The sequence below is a fragment of the Hippocampus zosterae genome, chromosome 18, assembly GCF_025434085.1.
Source record: "Hippocampus zosterae strain Florida chromosome 18, ASM2543408v3, whole genome shotgun sequence".
Taxonomy (NCBI): domain Eukaryota; kingdom Metazoa; phylum Chordata; class Actinopteri; order Syngnathiformes; family Syngnathidae; genus Hippocampus; species Hippocampus zosterae.
In genome coordinates this window covers 2,806,343-2,824,147 of record NC_067468.1, presented here as the reverse complement: position 1 = coordinate 2,824,147, position 17,805 = coordinate 2,806,343, and the positions used below count along the sequence as shown (strand labels likewise).

Genomic DNA, 17,805 nt, shown 5'->3' with positions numbered 1-17,805 from the left:
CAAACGTGTGGCTACTTTGTGTGTCCAAAAGCGCATAAGCTAGGGCCTCTGTCTCAGGTGCGTTAGGTGCTGGGATCCAGACGGGCACAATCATTGATGTACTCACAACATCACTTCCCTTGACACAACAAGATAGTGAGGATGTGATTTCTTCAGTGGTGTTCTGTATTGAGGCTGTCTCCGTTGGAGAACGATCTTCATGTAATGCGGTTGGATGACTCTTTCGGCATACTCCACACATGGTCCTACTTCTACATGCCTTAGAATTGTAACCCCTTCTCAGGCATGCAAATCATAGCTTATTTTCATAGATGTATTTTCTCTTTTCCTCTGAAGACATTTTCACAAGCTTCTTACATTTATGTAGAGAGTGTTCTTCTCCACAGCATATACATATGCCTGGATTTTCGGCATCTCGTAAATGGTTTTCATTGGGGTCTTGATCGTCTGTAGAGGTTTGAGGTTCTGGGATCCTCATCTTTGTAGCAAATGTGTTTGCTTTTGAGTGCCTACCTCCCTTTACTGTCATCTCAGTAGATTGTCTTAATGCATACAGAGACGACACTGGATTGCAAGCTATGCGTGCCTCTTTAGATATAAATGTCGCAAAGTTATGGAAACTTGGATAGTCTTTACCCTCATCTAGCTGCTCTGTGACATGACAGTTCCACCTGGATGTCACCCAATCTGGTAGTTTCATTTATGTAAGGCATAGCATTGCTACAAGTTTGGAGGAAATCCCTGAATTCTCTCAATTTGAAATATTCCTTCCCACCAATCTTTGGCCATCCGTTGAGTTTTTCTCTGAAAGCTCTCTGCACAATGAAAGAATTACCATATCTGGTGTTGAGTCGATCCCATGCTTGCTGATACGCTTCTTCATCTCTTCTATAAAAACTGCCTTCAAGAGAAGATTTTGCCTCCCCTGCTATGTACCTTTGTAAATAAAACAACCTATCTGCAGGGTTTGAGCATCGCCTCTATCAGAGCTTTGAAGCTCGTACTCCACTCTATAAAGTTCAGAGGATCACCTGAGAATACTGTAGGCTCTGGGTTTGGAAGGCGATTGAGTGCTAATGAGTCCTGTAATGTCTGAACCAAGGTTGTCTCATTTTGTGCAGTTTGCTGTTCGTGACATGGGGCATGGTGAGAAGGAAATGCAACATTCTCTTTGGTGTGTATGGGGCTGCTTGTCCCATTCCTTTCCTTAATTTCATCTTCCTCATATACACATAATTGTGCCTTAATTACTTCCATATCTCTCTGATTTTCAAGTTTTTTTCAACTGCTGATGTTGAGCTTCAATAGCCTCTTCCATGTTAATCTCAGCTTCCTTCGCAGCCAGAAGAGCAGCCATTTCGGCCTGCTTAACCGAAATGCTTGGTGATTCGGACGGGTGCCCGGAAGGCTTGGCACTGGGTGCTGTAACTATGGAGGCGGTGGAACCATATATGGACCTAGCATATTCATTATCTAGCAGCATGTGTAATTTTGCGTTTTCTGCCACAGCATCAAAATCATCTTCATCTTCTGTTAGATGGATTCTCATTACTTGCAGTAAGTCTGCTGTTGCCGCTAAACATGCATCAACTTTTCGCCGTAATTCTTGACTTGGTGTTGTCTAACTTCGGACACTGTCGTATATTTCTTTTATCTCACCCTCAAGCTTCTCAACTTCATCCATCATGTCGTACATGCCTTGCTCAGGGCACCATTGTTTTAACTTTCTTCGGGTTTCTCTAACATGACTTTTCCATTTCTCCTAAGTTACATTCAACTTGCCTTCCTTTTGAATGAACTCTTTCTCTTTTAGTTACTGCATTTTAGGTGTCAAATGTCTTAAACGAGAGGATTTTCTAGCTTTTCCCTCAGCCTCCTTTTCCACATTTTCATGCTCTTGCATCTCATCACTCTGACTGTCGCTATTTTGAGACATTTTTGTAGCTTTCAAACTTCAGAACCTGAGTTTTACAGAGCAATAATAATGATGCGCTTGTCAAACATTCAACAGATATTTTCACACATTCAAGAACTCACATCCATTAGTTCTCATTTATGATAATCTTCGCCTATGTTCTATCCATCTACTTTGTGAGCTACTGGAAGCTGTATACGCCTTTGCCAACTCTGGTTAATGTCCACCGAAACCTTTAGCTGCTACAGGATGAGAAGCAACGTCGCGTGTTGAAATCTTGCCTTACTGCCGGTTGAGGAGCAACGATGCATGCCGAGGCCTGTAGCTTGCTGCGGGTTGAGTGCAACGACGTTCGAAGTAGCTCGTGGATAGCTGCGTGGCACGCGGGTCGAGTGCGACGACGCTCGATGTAGCTCGTAGCTTGCTACGTGATGTGCGCCGAAGCCGATAGCTTGCCATGGGGGGTAAGCACCTGCGCGCCGTAGCCTCCAGAAGGATGGATGAAGACACGTTTTCACTGTATCTACCCCGGTCAAGGATGACGCCTCGTACTGATGTCCAAAACGTTTAATCGTGGAATACCGTGAAAACTAAAACACATTTCGAACAACAATCAAAATTACAATATCTTGAACAGGACATTAAATCAATAACACAAAATGACATACCGTGTGCACCTTGGTAAACCGAAAGTAGATCAAATTACAGTAAATCACGTAGATCACACGGTATCGTAGTTCTGTCTCTGACTCTCTTTCTCTATCTCCAGTTGTCTTCTCGATCTTTCGCTCATTCCTCGCACTTGACCCGGAAGTGATTTTTAACAAAACATTCCAAATAACATATTCGGAGGATTTAAAGAAAAAACAAATATGAAAGTTCACATAGAAATATGAAATACTTTTGCAAAACAACAAGCCTAAAATAAATTGCATTTTTGTTGTCATGGCAACCAACAACTCAGTCTTGGCGCCAGTTACAACCGGTATATGTTGTCGTTTGTGTTATTATCAAATGCAATTGAATAAGTAGACCCTTTCAGAATTTGAAATTTGGGAATCTCTCAATGCATAATAGGACTCATACTTTTCTGATCAGCGAGTCCGTGGGACTCGCTGCTGGTAAACTGTAAAATTATCACCGAGAGATTCACGCTTTTTCTGCAGTCAATGATTGACTTCTATGCAAAGTCATTTCTCAACATGCCTGTTGAGTGTTGATTTACTTCATATTAAGAAACTACTGCACTAAAACAATTCATAAATGTATATCATATATTTTTTTTCTCAGTATAAATAACACGTACCTCGACTGTTCTACTCTTTGAATAAAAACACTTCATTCAAGCGTTAGGGAGTGCAAAGGGTTATGATGGAGGGGTGTTGCAAATCATGAGGACCTGCCAAGTGGTATGATAGCATTGTTTTATACATGTCCTTGGCTAGGCCACAATTTCAAAATCAGTCCTTGGCCTTGGCCCCGGAGGCAAATCCTTGGTCCTTGGCCTTGGCCTCGGAAAGTTTCTCAAGTCCTTGGCTTGGCCTTGCCTTGGAGAATTTTCCAAGTCCTTGGCCTTGGCCTCGGAGGCAAGTCCTTGGCCTTGTGTTGCCGGTCCTTGGACACAACACTGGTTATCCCGGAACCAGGTCAAGTCGAAGGCACACTGGGCCACCCCAGGTATCCAACCAGACTACTGTCATAGAGATTTGATTTTCCCTTTGGTTCTTAACTATGTTAGAGGTACAGAACCCAACCAGTTCATATGCACATTCACCAAACCCTTCATTGGTGGAAAAAATATATATATATATATATATATATATATATATATATATTTTTTTTTTACAACTTCAAGACATAAAAGACACATTTATTAAAAAGAGAAAAACATCTACATAAAATGTCAATACATCAGAATAAGTTTTTTGAATTGTGCACTAAATTTTTCCATTGTGAGACAAATAAAGGTTTTCTTGTCTTATCTTAAACTCTGGAGAACCCCAAATTTGGCCCCTATAAATGCTACCCTTAAATCCCAAAGGGTCAAATTTGGCCCGAATCCTAAATTAGGAATATAGCATTAAATATTTTGGTGTTCATTGAACATATAGCAGTAATAAAATGTATCATTCGTCATTTTCCAAAGAAGAAAAGGGTTGGCCAGTGATGGCCAAGTGGGTGTGTCATAACTAAGTGACACGTTGAGTTGGGTGTGACTTAACCTCCGTGGCAGAGGCTCTGTCGAACCCCTGAGACCGCTTCACCGAACCCCTTGAGTTTGATCAAACCCAGGTTAAGAACGACTGCTCTAAAATCTGACATTTGGACATTTTTTCCTGAAAAAATGATTCAAAATGAATTTTAGATATCCCAAAACCACACAAGGTCTCAGGCACACTAGACCGAAACCAGTTGTTGTTATCTCACAAAATCAGTTTTTGGTATCTTGCAACGGGACAGAAAAATAAAAACCAAAGTACCGTATTTTCACAACTATAAGGCGCCATTAAAAGTCTTAAATTGTCTCCAAAATGGACAGGACGTCTTATAATGCGTCTTGTGTATGCACTGAGGTCCAAAACCTAACTGACAGCTGACACGCTGTTTATATAGAGAAAAGGCGGAAGTGAGTGTAGACAGGCATGTGGCAAAGAAGTCGGCCAATCAGTGAAGGGTGGGCGTGTATATATACATATATGGAGAGAGAGAGAAAAGGCGGATGTGAGTGAGGACAGGCATGCAGGGAAGAAGTGTGGGCGTGTAAGTGGACACTAAAAGTACGCCCCTAGCAGGTACCAACACCTGTATAAAGTGTGGCTATGTGCATTATTGCAAAACAACTTTGGTTTTGGTTTCTAAGAACCCCCGAAAATAAATTCTACAAAGAGACACGCCTACGAAGCTCAGTTCAAACTTCAAGCCATCGGTTATGCTTTTGGCATGCGTGCCATTCTCACAGCACCGGTGAAAAACCAAGTCAAGCAAATGAACTCTGAGCTTACCGTCATTCCCGTAGGCTTGACTAAAGAACTCCAACCTCTGGACATCGGCATCAACTGGGCGTTCAAAGTAAAGTTGCGACTGGGCGTTCAAAGTAATGTTGCGAGCGGCATGGGAACAATGGATGATCGATGGCAAACACAACTTTACAGAGAGTGAGAGGCAGCGCAAAGCCGGCATCATTTCTGTGGAGCCACATGGCAATGACAGTGACTCTGACAACGAGAGGGAACCCGGCGTTTTTGATGGATTACCGGTACTTGCACAATTGTTCAATTCTGATACAGAAGATGAGGACTTTGATGGATTTCTGGGTGATGAATGATCGAAAAACATGAGTACATTGTATGATGGCAAAATAAAATACAACCGAACTCAGTTTTGCTTCCATTGCCTTTTAAAAACGTGTTTTTAGCGTGTATCCGTATGTCTTGGCATGCTACCGTATGGTTCAAGCTAACGTGTTTTTAGCGTGCGCGCATGCATGCCGTATATTTTACCACTGGAAAACAGCGCCCAACAATACAGTGCGCCGAATGGTCGTGAAAATACGGTAGTCTTATGAGATACCTGGGGTATCCCATTGTGCCTTAGTTAGACCTGGTTTGGTTGCGGGATAACGAAAATTATTTTTTTATTTTTTAATCGGGTGAAAAGGTCAAAATTGCTGCTATCCGAGGCCTTTTATTTTGAAATGTGACATTAGATCTGAATGAAAGTTCTGTGGTCGGACACTAGGGGTTGCCAAGTATACCCTAGAATTGGTCTGTTTGCGGGATTACTAAAATTGTTTTTTTTTAATGATTTTTTTTAATCAGGTTCTCGAAGGAAAGTTAATATTGAACTTATTTGTTATCTCAACTTCGGAAGGCTTCTTGGTGCGATTCAGGACGATTTTTCATTCTCCCTGGGTTAACTCATCGTTGCTTGACCAGCAAGAAATTATTTTGTTACATTATAGTAAATCCAAACCAACTGATGCACATTACCGTAATGCAGAATGCAAAGTATTAACAATCGCTGTGGCGCCTGGCTGGACCTTAATTTTGCGACTGGAGGCTGGCCTGACCGCATTACGCAGAGGTGCTTCCGAACATAAGGGGTGTTCACACGGCACACATTTGCTCCGGCGCTGCACCGATGTATTTTGTTGCGATATATTTTACACCATAGCAAATTTTGTGGAGTGTTCACACGTACAAAGCCGCTGAGCGTGTCAGCACTGGCACAGCGTCTGTACAGCCCCACTTGCGTTCACACGGCAGTTTCTGCAGCTGAGCAAAACGACAGAAAACAAATGAACTGTTGTGTTGGTTCTTTTTAAAACTTTTACACAACTCCAGCGACAACTGTACAGGCACGTACTTCTCCTTCTTGGTCTCCGTGCCTTCTGCTCGAGAGTGACCGCCCCCGAAAACGTAAATCAACGATGACTTCAATGACACCCAGAAAAGCAAATATGTAATGCGCCAAACAGAAAATCAAGAGAGGAAACCACAAAATAAATTATATGGCGGGCGGGGGTTGTGAACACACAATAAAGGAACAAACTACACAAACAACTCCGAGACAGTCCAGTCTCCTACAAAAGGAAAGATGACGTTTGGGGACTATTCCCCCCACTGCCCCGTTCTAGTTGAGATGGTAGAACCCAAGAGGTGCTTGCTGCCGTTACCAGCCAAGTCTTGTGTCTTTATTAAACCAACACATGACGGAAGTCCGACAGAGCACGAAAGCAATACATTCTCGCCATACATAATCAACTCTTCACGAGCATTTGCTCTGGAGCAAATTTTTAAACCACCTCCCTGAGGTGGATCAAATTTGCTCCGGTGTAAGCTGTTTTCCAGGGCTACGCCAGAGCTAATTTGCACGTGTGAACGCTCTACCGGACCAGATCTTGCCATGTGAACACCCCTGTAATGGCACTCACACCGGAGTTGCTGAGCTTTTGACAAAATCGCTGTGGACCGGATTTCCTCAAACGCATGGAGCAAGAACGTTTTTGTGTATTCTGACATTGCCCGTGACTGTTTTTCACTCTTTTGTGTTAGCAAGCGTGCTGAAGCTATAGCTAGGAGAAGTTTGCGTGGAATTCCGGTATAAAATATTAAGTACTTTTAGCATGATCACGCAGGTAGTTTATCTGTTGTCGGCATCTTCGCCTGGCGCGGTCCTTCCTGGAATGGTGAATCAGTCACCAAAATCGTGTCGCGGGCAACTGGCTGCTAAATCAAAAGGGAGTCCTTGATTGACGACTGTGCTGAACAACGCTATCCAAGAACAACCCTTTTGCGCGTCTTTTACATAAATGGCCAAGAGACGTTTTTCCGTACACAGGTACAGTAATCCCTCGCAAGAATGTGGTTCACCTTCCGCGGCTTCGCTGTTTCACTGATTTTTTTTGTGCAGTTTTTAAATGCTTTTTTTAAAACAGTGAATTGTGTTCTGCATCCTGATTGGCTAAGGGACTGACCAATGTGAACAGTCTCCGCAACTCGTCGCTGGACAGCTTGCCAAACTTGCCTTTGTAAATTTTGGGTCTTTGGTTTCATCGTATCAGATGCGGATGCTGGTCTGTCAAGGAGGGGAAGCTTATTTTCGGCCTATATCATAAAATGTGCCCGTTCATTTGTACGTGACTTCTACGCTGTTCCTTTTAAAAAAAAATTGAAATGCCTTTACCATAAGATCGGTGATTAGCTCATTTCGCTGTCGGTCAAAAAGAGATTCAGCCTCAGACAGATCATCCAATCATCATGCAGAAAAGCTGAGCTTCCGCCCACTGTCCATAGACTCCCAGAGACACTGAGCGTCCAACGGGCGGGACAAAACCAGCATTTATCCAATGACTCGTCTCGTTTCAATGCATTGGGACAACCTACACTGAACTCTCGAGACACCCAGCGTCCACGCTGGAGACACTCAGCGTCCACACACTTTCAAGCACAGTGAAGGTGCGGGAATGAATGAGAAGAGAGTCGCGTCGTAACCAGTAATAAGAAACTGATTCCGAACAAAAGTTGGGCGCGGTTTTGCGCATGTCCACACAATTGTACGTACACACATATTTGGTCACTTACTTTTCGACATTTTAGGGGAAGGCGAGCTTCCCTTGCAGTCTGAGAGCAATCGCCTCTGCATTGTATACATCAGGTGTGGCCAACCAGTCAGAGACGAAGAGACAATTTTTAAAAATGAGTTACTGCAAAGAGCCACATCATATCCTCCGTGCAAAAACACACACACACACACACACACACACACACACACACACACACACACACACACACACACACAGTTGAAGGAAACTGTCCAAAATTGAGCCCACCCTGTACAGTGAGTTATGCTCATTTCAGGTTGGACTTGTCTTTTACACGAAGAAAAAAAATTAGACAAGCATGCATCACAAACATTGTGATTGAGGCACGGGACATCCATCCATCCATTTTCTGATCCGCTTTTCCTCACAAGGGTCTTCTTTGGGTTGTTTGTTTATTAAACATAGAAACGGACAACAGAAATTTGGCAGCAAGTCAAGAGAAGTTTAAAAAATAATGATTTTTTTTTTTGCAAATAGTGTATTCAACACAATTTACATGTTCAGAGGAAGTAAGAAGTTAAAAAAAACTAAGCGAGTCCCACCCCTTGGTTTTTGTGAGTTTTAACTTGATTTTTATGAAAATTGTCATCGATTGTTCATTTTGCATTTCATAATCTGAAAAGAAAAAGTCAATCTACTCTCACACTCAAAATCAATATTCCCTTACATTAGAGCACATATGTCAATGTCAAGGCCCAGGGGCCAGATCTGGCAAGCCAAATCATTTTATGTGGCCCGCGAAAGCAAATCAAGCATTTCAAATGACATGATGCTTGCTAAAGTCTGAACTAAAATTTCGAATTGTCAAATGTAATCCACAATAACAGTCATGATTCTTGACTTCTATTTTAAAACTAGTTATTCATTTGAAAAATACACTATATTGTATAGCTCTCACTGAAATACATTTCCAAATATTTTGCTTCCATGGCTGTTTCGGTCAAAAAGGTTCCCAACCGCTGCTCTAAATTGTCCCGAGGTGTGACGGTGAGCATTCATCTATGTGTGCCCTGTGATTGGCTGGCAACCAGTTCAGGGTGTCCCCCGTCTACTGCCCGAAGACAGCTGGGAACGGCTCCAGCACCCCACCCCCACCCCCTTACCTCCGTGACCCTTGGGAGGATGAAGTGGATTGGAAAATGGATGGATGAATTTGACAAGAAACTTGAACTTGATATGTATACACTAGAGCTGTCAGTTTAGCGCATTTTTATTGGCATTAATTTAAATCAATTTTAACGGGATTAAATTTTTTCTCGCAAAATTAACGCGGCACACGTCACAAGCGGATGTTACTTGTTTGGAACCATTTTGTGTGGAAGGTTAGTGTTCTGCGTTGATATAAATAGAGCGGGTGGAGCTTCTCTGTGTTTGTCTGACAGTGGTAGCGACCTAGCGAAAATAAAATGTCTCCATTGTTGTCATTCGAAATGAGGTCAACACAAAAACTGTAGAGAGACTTCCGCATAAGAAGGACTAACACAATCAACATAGCCTGACTGTGTTAGGGGGAGTGACCCCCCCCCTTTCAGAATGGTTTGCCCCAGCAGCACGGGAGAAGTGTGTGCGCTTTTTTGTACGGCGGGCAGTTTTGAATACAGCGGCACATAATGAACACTGGTGTCCGGTGTCTCGTTATTCTTCAACAAACATGCAGAAACAGACTGCTGTGTTCAAAGTAAACTTGAGAAAACAAAGTATGCAACCATGGTTTAAATCTACTATAGGCTGAGTACTAGTTTACCTTAGATGTGCACTTTATAATGTTATATTGCTCTGTTTTGATTTTATTAAAAAAAAGCTGTTAAAGCAGCTGTTGTGTGACAAAATAGTTTTCACTGTTGTTGATGGACAGTAATATTGTATGAGAGATTATGTGTGAATAACTGCTCCAAGTGAAAAATGTTCATATAAAATTGAAAATCAAAATTGTATTTCACTAAATATTTGCATTTGGCACATAGAAAACTGATTCATGATTCCATGTTAATGAGAGCATTAAAATGGGGGGAAATAGGACAAAAAATGTAAAAGGAAATTCAGAAACGATAAAAAATGTGTGAGTAATCACGATTAATTTTTTAGTACATTTGAGTTAATTATGACAGTTGCATTTTTAATTAAATATTTTAATCGTTTGACAGCTCTAGTACGTACACACACACACACACACACACTGCGTAAAAGAAAGAGTACGAAACAAGTGAGACGAACAGCGTGACCCTACCTAATCTGTGAAGAACAATTCTTGGCCGCATCCTGCAAATGGCGTCCAGCAATTGACGGTGTCCCTTGTGGTCCTCTTTTTCTTTACAAAGTTCCTCCTCGTATTCTAATGTTCTTCTTGTGCATATGGTGCGAACATTGCAACAACTCTTTACGCTTATCATTTCCGTGCAGCGATGTGTTGAGCACGAGGGCCTCTTTGTTCGCGACTAGCAAGCTAAACGAAGCTAAACGAGGCCGAGAAACACCAATGTCCACCGAGACGACTTTAATCGGACACGAAGCTTCAACGAAAGATGTTTTAGTCCAGCGATATGATTGTGGACGCCCCGGGTGGAGGTTTGAGCACGTTGAAGACAAATTCATGAGAATTTCGCCAAGGGTTGTCTATCCTCAACGCGCCCCAGTTCCGTACTGCTGTCAAGCCACCAACACACATACACTGCATGACGGACACCGACATCGAGCCCCGTTGACCACCTTCAAAATAAAAGCTACAAACCGCCAGCGGTTTGGATTTAAAATAATGTTGGAAAATAATTTCTTGGCGGTAAGGCAACGATAAGTTCACCGAGTCAGAATGAAAACCACCAAGAAGACCAGGTCTAAGGCAGGGGTAGATTCGTAGATCCAGTTCCTCAAGAGCAGGGGTGGGCAATTATTTTCCCGGGGGGGGGGGGGGGGGGGGGGCAATGAGAAGCAGAAAATATTGCGGAGGGCCGGGCCAAAAGTTAGAAATAGAAATAGAAAATAAAGAAGGTACCACAATGTCTTTGTATACCAGTAAAAATGTAACATTCTCCTCCACCATCACACTCAGCACCGGTTGTCCTCAAGGATGTTTACTGAGCCCCCTGTTGTTCACGCTCTACACATTTGACTGCTCTCCGACTCTTATTAGCGGTCCAGTTTGGGGAAAGTTTTTAACATGATAACAATAAAACCATTGTAGGAAATGTACATTTACTCGAGCCACAAGCAATTCACTCTGAGCATTGAAATTGCCAGAATCGGACTGAATAAGAATCGCTTCTGTGTTTTTCAGTCTTGTAGATTTGAGTCTTTCCGACTCCAGGCGTCGTGGTAGAGGCATGATTATTATTTAAACCAGAATTCAAAAGCAATTTCTGATTTTCATTCATTTTTGGGGCTACTTTTCTTGTTTTTTGTTTCATTATTATTTATTTATTTAATTTTTTTTTGAAATTCAATGAAAAGAAGACAGAGGTGATATTGTTTGGTCCCAGTGGCCCTTGTACATTCCATCCTGTAGACTTGGGCCCCTTGTCTCCTTATCTTAGGTCAACCGTCTCAAACTTGGGCCTTAAACTGGATAGTGATTTCAACGGCAAATTGGTGCCGTTGTTAAATCCAGCTTCTTTCACCTTAGACAGCTGAGCAAAATAAAACCTGTCCTCTCACATGAACACTTTGAGACAGTAATTCATGCCTTTGTCACATCCCGGCTCGATTACTGCAATGCCCTTTACTTTTGAGTCAGCCAGTCCTCCATTAAGCGCCTTCAGCTGGTCCATAATGCCGCTGCTCGCCTCTTGACTGGTACTCGTAAGAGGGAGCACATAACTCCTACTCTGGCATCCCTTCACTGGCTCCCCATTCATTTTAGAGTTATTTTCAAGATCCTCCTCTTTGTTTGTTTGATCGTGCTCTTTGTTTTCAAATCTCTGAATAATCTCGCGCCACCTTACCTCTCTGAGCTCATCCGCCCCTACACACCTACCCGGCGCCTCAGGTCTGTGGGCCAGACATTATTAGAAGTACCAAGGACTAAACTGAGGCTCAGAGGGGATTGAGCCTTTTCTGTTGCTGGTCCCTCTCTCTGGAATGACCTCCCACTGAACATTTGGCAAGCCTCCTCGTTGCCCATCTTCAAAACCCTCCTCAAAACTCACTTGTATTCTTTGGCATTCGACTCAGCATGACTTAGATTTGTTCTTGGTTTTACTGTTTGGTGCTTTCTACCGCCTTTATTACCGATTTGTCTTACTGTTTATTGTGCACGTTAAATTGCTCTATGTACAGCACTTTGTATGCAGCAATGGCTGTTTGAAAGTGCTCTATAAATACTGTTGACTTGACTTGACTTGACTTTATTTCTGTAAGATAATTTTCGACACCTGTAGCTCGTGTGTGGAAATCAGGATAGAAATGGATCATGACAGAACAAGTCACGACATAGTCTTCAGGGGGTTGGTTGCGGAACTACGTTCCACACAATTTTCAAAACGGACCTTCCGCGAAAAGCTGGATATTGTGCGAAAATGTCACCCAACTCATGCGCTAGCTAGCCTGTCCCAGCAAGGAAAAGGGTTTGTCCGTCATTTTCAGACGAGCAATTATGAACGGTACCAGTGGCTCACAGCCTCTGAAAAATGCTGCAAATTGTACTGCCGTGAATGTCTATTGCTTGCAACGGACCGATTTGGTGTTTGGAGCCACAGTGGATTTACCCAGTTACGTTGTTTTACCAAGGCAGCAAGGAAACATCAGATCACGGCTGGGCACTTACAAACGACCGTGCATTTAAAAAACTTTTATATGAAACTTTAACATTGCACAATTTATTGGACAGACTTGTTTAAGATTAAGATTAAGATTAAGATATCCTTTATTTGTCCCGCATTGGGGAAATTTGCAGTCAGAGTTCAGAAAGGAAAACACTGGGTAGGGAGAGGGAAAAAAAACATGCTCGAACTATCCTCTTCTGAGGATAATTTAAGTCCAGGATAATAAAAAAAAAAAAAAGACCGAAGCACATAAATAAGCATATGACAGTTACAACACGTCATTATGCGCGTGTGATTGTCCAGTTGTGTATGTGTCTGCGTGTACAGGTCATAGCTGCTTCGTCGAGGTCTGCTCATGAAACAGTCCCGGCTTATCACTCCATGGCCGAGAAGGAGGGGGGTGATGGTGGGGACCCTAGATTCCATGCGTACTTCCATCAAGGGGAAAGGCCAGATAGCGTTGTTTTGGAGGGACGGCCGCCAACAATTTCAGACAGCCCCGAGTCCTTGGTCTGTATCTCCTCACTGGCGCTGATCAGTCGGATCCGAAAATTCTTTCCACAGTGCGGATTCCAACTTCTCCATGGTGTTGTCGATCGCACGGAGTCGCTCCAAAACCGCATCAAATTGCGGTTGAGCTCAGTCACCGCTTGAGTCTGAGGGTTGCACACTCGCGCCAAACCATCCAGAATGACCGGCAGCTTCTTCCCTTCCAATAAAGCCGCTCCTGTCGGTTGAATTTTGCGATAGAACAGAAAGCTGCCAACACCAAACAGCAGCACACCTGTTGTCAAAAGGCCAATAATGTAGTTGTCTTCCACATCGAACAGATCACAAGCCGCTCATCGTCATCTTCAACAAGCCTCTCCTGTGTGCTCCAAAGCGTCTCCAGAGCATGCTTCTCACATTGCAAAACTACAACCTCAAGGTAACATACAAACCGGCGATATGCATGTCGATATGCATGACCACTTAGTAGAGCCACAGTTCCAGTCAATATGGGCAATGAGGCTATATTATCGGCAGTCTGTGTGCATGCTACAGAGGGCGCAAGACAAAGCTAAAGACATTAATCAAGCGGACTACCTGAACGTCACTAATCAGCGTTTGGCACAAATCAGAGACCACACAGCGAGTGACACCTGTCTTCAAATGTTAAAGGATTTGGTCATGACGACTGTGACGACTGTGCAAAAATAACTAAATAAAAGACACCACTGTTACAGAAAGGCTTACGCGCTATTTAAACTGCCGATCGCGAACGCAACAAACCGTGATTGAAACTAACTGTGATGCCGCTCTTTAGACGGTACGCTAACTTTCACCTGTCAGTGGCAGGCCCGCCCCTCTTAAAGCGACAGAGTTAATCCATCAATATGGATGTCCATCGATGGAATTTATTCAATTCCGTCGCGATTTTTGCGGTCCGTATGCAAGGGATTCGAGGCTCTAATCCCTCATTGTGTCCGAAGACAAGCAATCCAAGGCCAAGGACTTGACTAGAGACCAAGGACATCCCAGAGGACGCCAAGGACCGCCCGCCCGCCGGGCCTCGAGGCCAAGGACCGACTCAAGGAACACTAGTGATGGGAATTCCGGCTCCTTTTAAAGAGCAGGCTCTTTTGGCTCGGCTCCCTAAAAAGAGCCGGCTCTTTCGGCTCCCAAATGGCTCCTCATTTTTTTTGTTGCTTAATCAGAATCAGAATCAGAATCATCTTTATTGGCCAAGTATGTAGAACACACAAGGAATTTGTCTCCGGTATAACACGCTGCACTAGTATCATCGTAAACAACAAAATCATTGAACCATTTTAGAGTAACCAGTAGTTTTGTAGTACCATTTTGTGGTGCAAGAAGAGTGACTATGTCAGTGACCGTTTAAGGAGTTAATGGCTAGAGGGAAGAAGCTGTTTAAGTGTCTACTGGATTTGGTGCGCATGGATCTGTAGCGTCTGCCTGAGGGGAGTGGCTGAAAAAGGTGGTGGGCAGGGTTGCGGGGGATCCAGGAGGATTTTCCGTGCCCTTGTCTTGATTCTTGCAGTGTGCAAGTCCTCAAGAGTGGGTAGGGCGGTGCCAACGATTTTTTCTGCCGTCCTAACTGTCCGTTGAAGTCGGATTTTGTCCTTTTTTGTGGCGGCCCCAAACCAAACCGTGATGGAAGAACACAGGATTGATTCGATGACTGCCGTGTAGAACTGTCGTAGCACCTCCTGTGGCAGGCCATGCTTCCTCAGCAGCCTCAGGAAGTACATCCGCTGCCGGGCCCTTTTTAGGATGGAGATGGTGTTGACTTCCCACTTCATGTCCTGGGAGACTGTGATTCCCAGGAACTTGAAGGTCTCGACGGTTGACACAGGGCAGTTGGATAGTGTGAGGGGCAACTGAGGAGAAGAATGTTTCCTGAAGTCCACGATCATCTCTACAGTCTTGAGCGTGTCCAGCCCGAGGTTGTGTCGGCCGCACCACAGCTCCAGCTGCTCCACTTGTTGGCGGTACGCAGACTCGTCGCCGTCTTTGATGAGACCGATGACCGTGGTGTCGTCTGCGAACTTTATGAGTTTGACAGCTGGATCTGTTGAGGTGCAATCGTTTGTGTAGAGAGAGAAGAGCAGTGGCGAGAGGACACATCCCTGTGGGGCTCCAGTGCTGGTAGTGCGTATTGATGATGTTGTTGCTCCAAGTCTCACCTGTTGTGTCCGTCCCGTCAGGAAGCTGAGGATCCACTGGCAGATCGTAGGGGACACACCGAGGTGGAGTAGTTTGGGGGTGAGGAGTTCCGGGATGATGGTGTTGAACGCAGAGCTGAAATCCACAAACAGAATCCTTGCGTAGGTCCCTGTGCTGTCGAGGTGCTTGAGGATGTAGTGCAGACCTATGTTGACTGCGTCTTCCACAGACCTGTTTGCCCGGTAGGCAAACTGGAGAGGGTACAGCAGGGGTCCAGTGACGTTCTTTAGGTGGTTCAGCACAAGGCGTTCAAAGGACTTCATGACCACAGACGTCAGGGCGACAGGCCTATAGTCGTTCAGTTCCGATGTTGCCGATTTCTTGGGAACTGGGATGATGGTAGACTGTTTGAAGCAGGATGGGACCTCACACAGCTCCAGGGATCTGTTGAAGATTTGTGTGAAGACCAGAGCCAGCTGGTCAGCGCAGACTTTCAGGCAGGAGGGGGACACTTTGTCGGGCCCCGGAGCTTTCTTGATCTTTTGCTGCTTGAAGAGCCGTCTCACGTCCTGTTCGTGGATCTGTAGTGGAGAAAAAGAGGGTGGGGGGGTAGGTAGAGTGGTTTCTGGTAGAGGTGGGTGTGTGTGGGAAATGGGGGTGTCCTTTTCAAATCGGCAGAAAAACATGTTTAGTTCATTAGCAAGACCCTTATTGTTCACTGTTTGGGGGAATTGGCATTGGCATTGGCATTCTATAGTTAGTGATTGCTTTCAGGCCATTCCATACAGATGCAGAGTCGTTAGCAGAGAACTGGTTTTTCAGCCTCTCTGCATAGCTTCTCTTTGCGATGTTAATTTCCTTTGTCAATTGGTTTCGGGCATGTTTGTACAGTGCCCGATCTCCACTTCTAAATGCGGCCTCTTTCTCTTTCCTGAGTTGCCTGAGTTTGGGAGTAAACCATGGCTTGTTATTGTTGAAGGAGCGGAACGACTTCGTTGGTACACACATGTCCTCACAGAAACTGATGTATGATGTTACAGTGTCTGTGTATTCATCCAGTGTGCCCGTTGAAGTTTCAAAGACGCCCCAATCAGTGCAGTCTAAGCATTCTTGTAGAGCTAGCTTTGCTTCATCTGTCCATTTTTTCACAGTCTTAACAACTGGTTTAACACATTTGAGTTTCTGTCTGTATGTAGGTATTAAGTGGATTAAATTGTGGTCAGAAAGACCCAATGCTGCACGGGCGACCGATCGGTATGCATTTTTGATTGTTGTATAGCAGTGATCTAGAATGTTGCCTTCTCTGGTGAAACAGTCGATGTGCTGCTTATATCTGGGAAGTTCACGGTTAAGATGAAAATGAAAATCATCTTCATCAAATAAAAGATAAAATAAATTTAATACCAAAAATAACGTAATATTATGTGTAAAATGAATTACTAATGCAAAAAATAGACATTATATCAAATATGTATTATTTACATGGCTTTATTTATATTCTTCTGAACATACTCAACATGGAGTACAACATGGAGTGCTACAAAAATAAAAACAAAGTACAAAGACCCATCTCAAAACAAGCTCATCAAAAAGTTCCAATCTCTGAATGTGTATATTTATAAGCTTTTAACTATTTACACTAAAACAACATAAGTAAGCATTAAATACCACACAACAAATTATAAATTAAAATTTGTATAACAAAAAGAAAAAACAGCATCCAGCTAAAGCTTGTCTTTAGCGAAGATTGGCATGAAGAAAAACCAAGTGCCTCAGCTTTGAGGGGTTGATCCTGTTTCTCCTCTCTGTTAATATTTGCCCTGTTTAGGAGAAGATTCTCTCTGAGGGGACAGATGTTGCTACAATACACAGCCAACACAAAATGTCTGAAAATCCATTGCAATCATTTTATAAGATATAAGATATCCTTTATTTGTCCCACACTGGGGAAATTTACAGTTCCTCGTCAATTGTGTTCTGTTTTGCTGGTTTTATAGCTATTTGCATAAAGTGGCTCATAGAGCTCTGGGTTGTACATCTAGGCAGTTGGGACATTGCAGCAGCAGCAACAGTTGCAGACACACTAGCACCTTCATTAATAGCTGGTTCCCTTGCTTGTCTTTTCTCTTCAAATTGTACTGATGGGTGGACTTTTCTGATGTGCCTGTGTAGGTTATTTGTGGAGCCTGATCTATGGGATATTTTAACCTTGCACAGTCTACACGCTGCCTTTGAACTATCAATTAAATTTAAATGAGTCCATATTTCACTGCGTTTCCTATCCATTTTCTCACCTTTCCGCTTTCCACCGTGTTGTTTTTTTTTCCACTAACTAGCTCTCTCGTCTCGTCTGTCTTGTTCGCGTG

At 43.5% G+C, this 17,805-nt stretch overlaps 1 protein-coding gene across 14 annotated transcripts in view; it reads right to left on the bottom strand.

The window, feature by feature from the left end:
• LOC127590680 (gastrula zinc finger protein XlCGF7.1-like) overlaps window positions 1-17,805 on the bottom strand; it is a 143,682-nt gene that overhangs the window by 22,221 nt on the left and 103,656 nt on the right. For 12 of the 14 annotated variants that reach the window (XM_052050107.1, XM_052050103.1, XM_052050108.1 and 9 more), the window contains exon 1: window positions 10,246-10,671. The exons of the other annotated variants lie outside the window; for them this stretch is intronic. In XM_052050107.1, coding sequence (XP_051906067.1) covers window positions 10,246-10,408 — 163 coding nt within the window. In that variant the 5' untranslated portion in view covers window positions 10,409-10,671. Of the gene's footprint in view, window positions 1-10,245; window positions 10,672-17,805 lie in introns of those variants that run through there. 14 annotated transcript variants of the gene reach the window in all.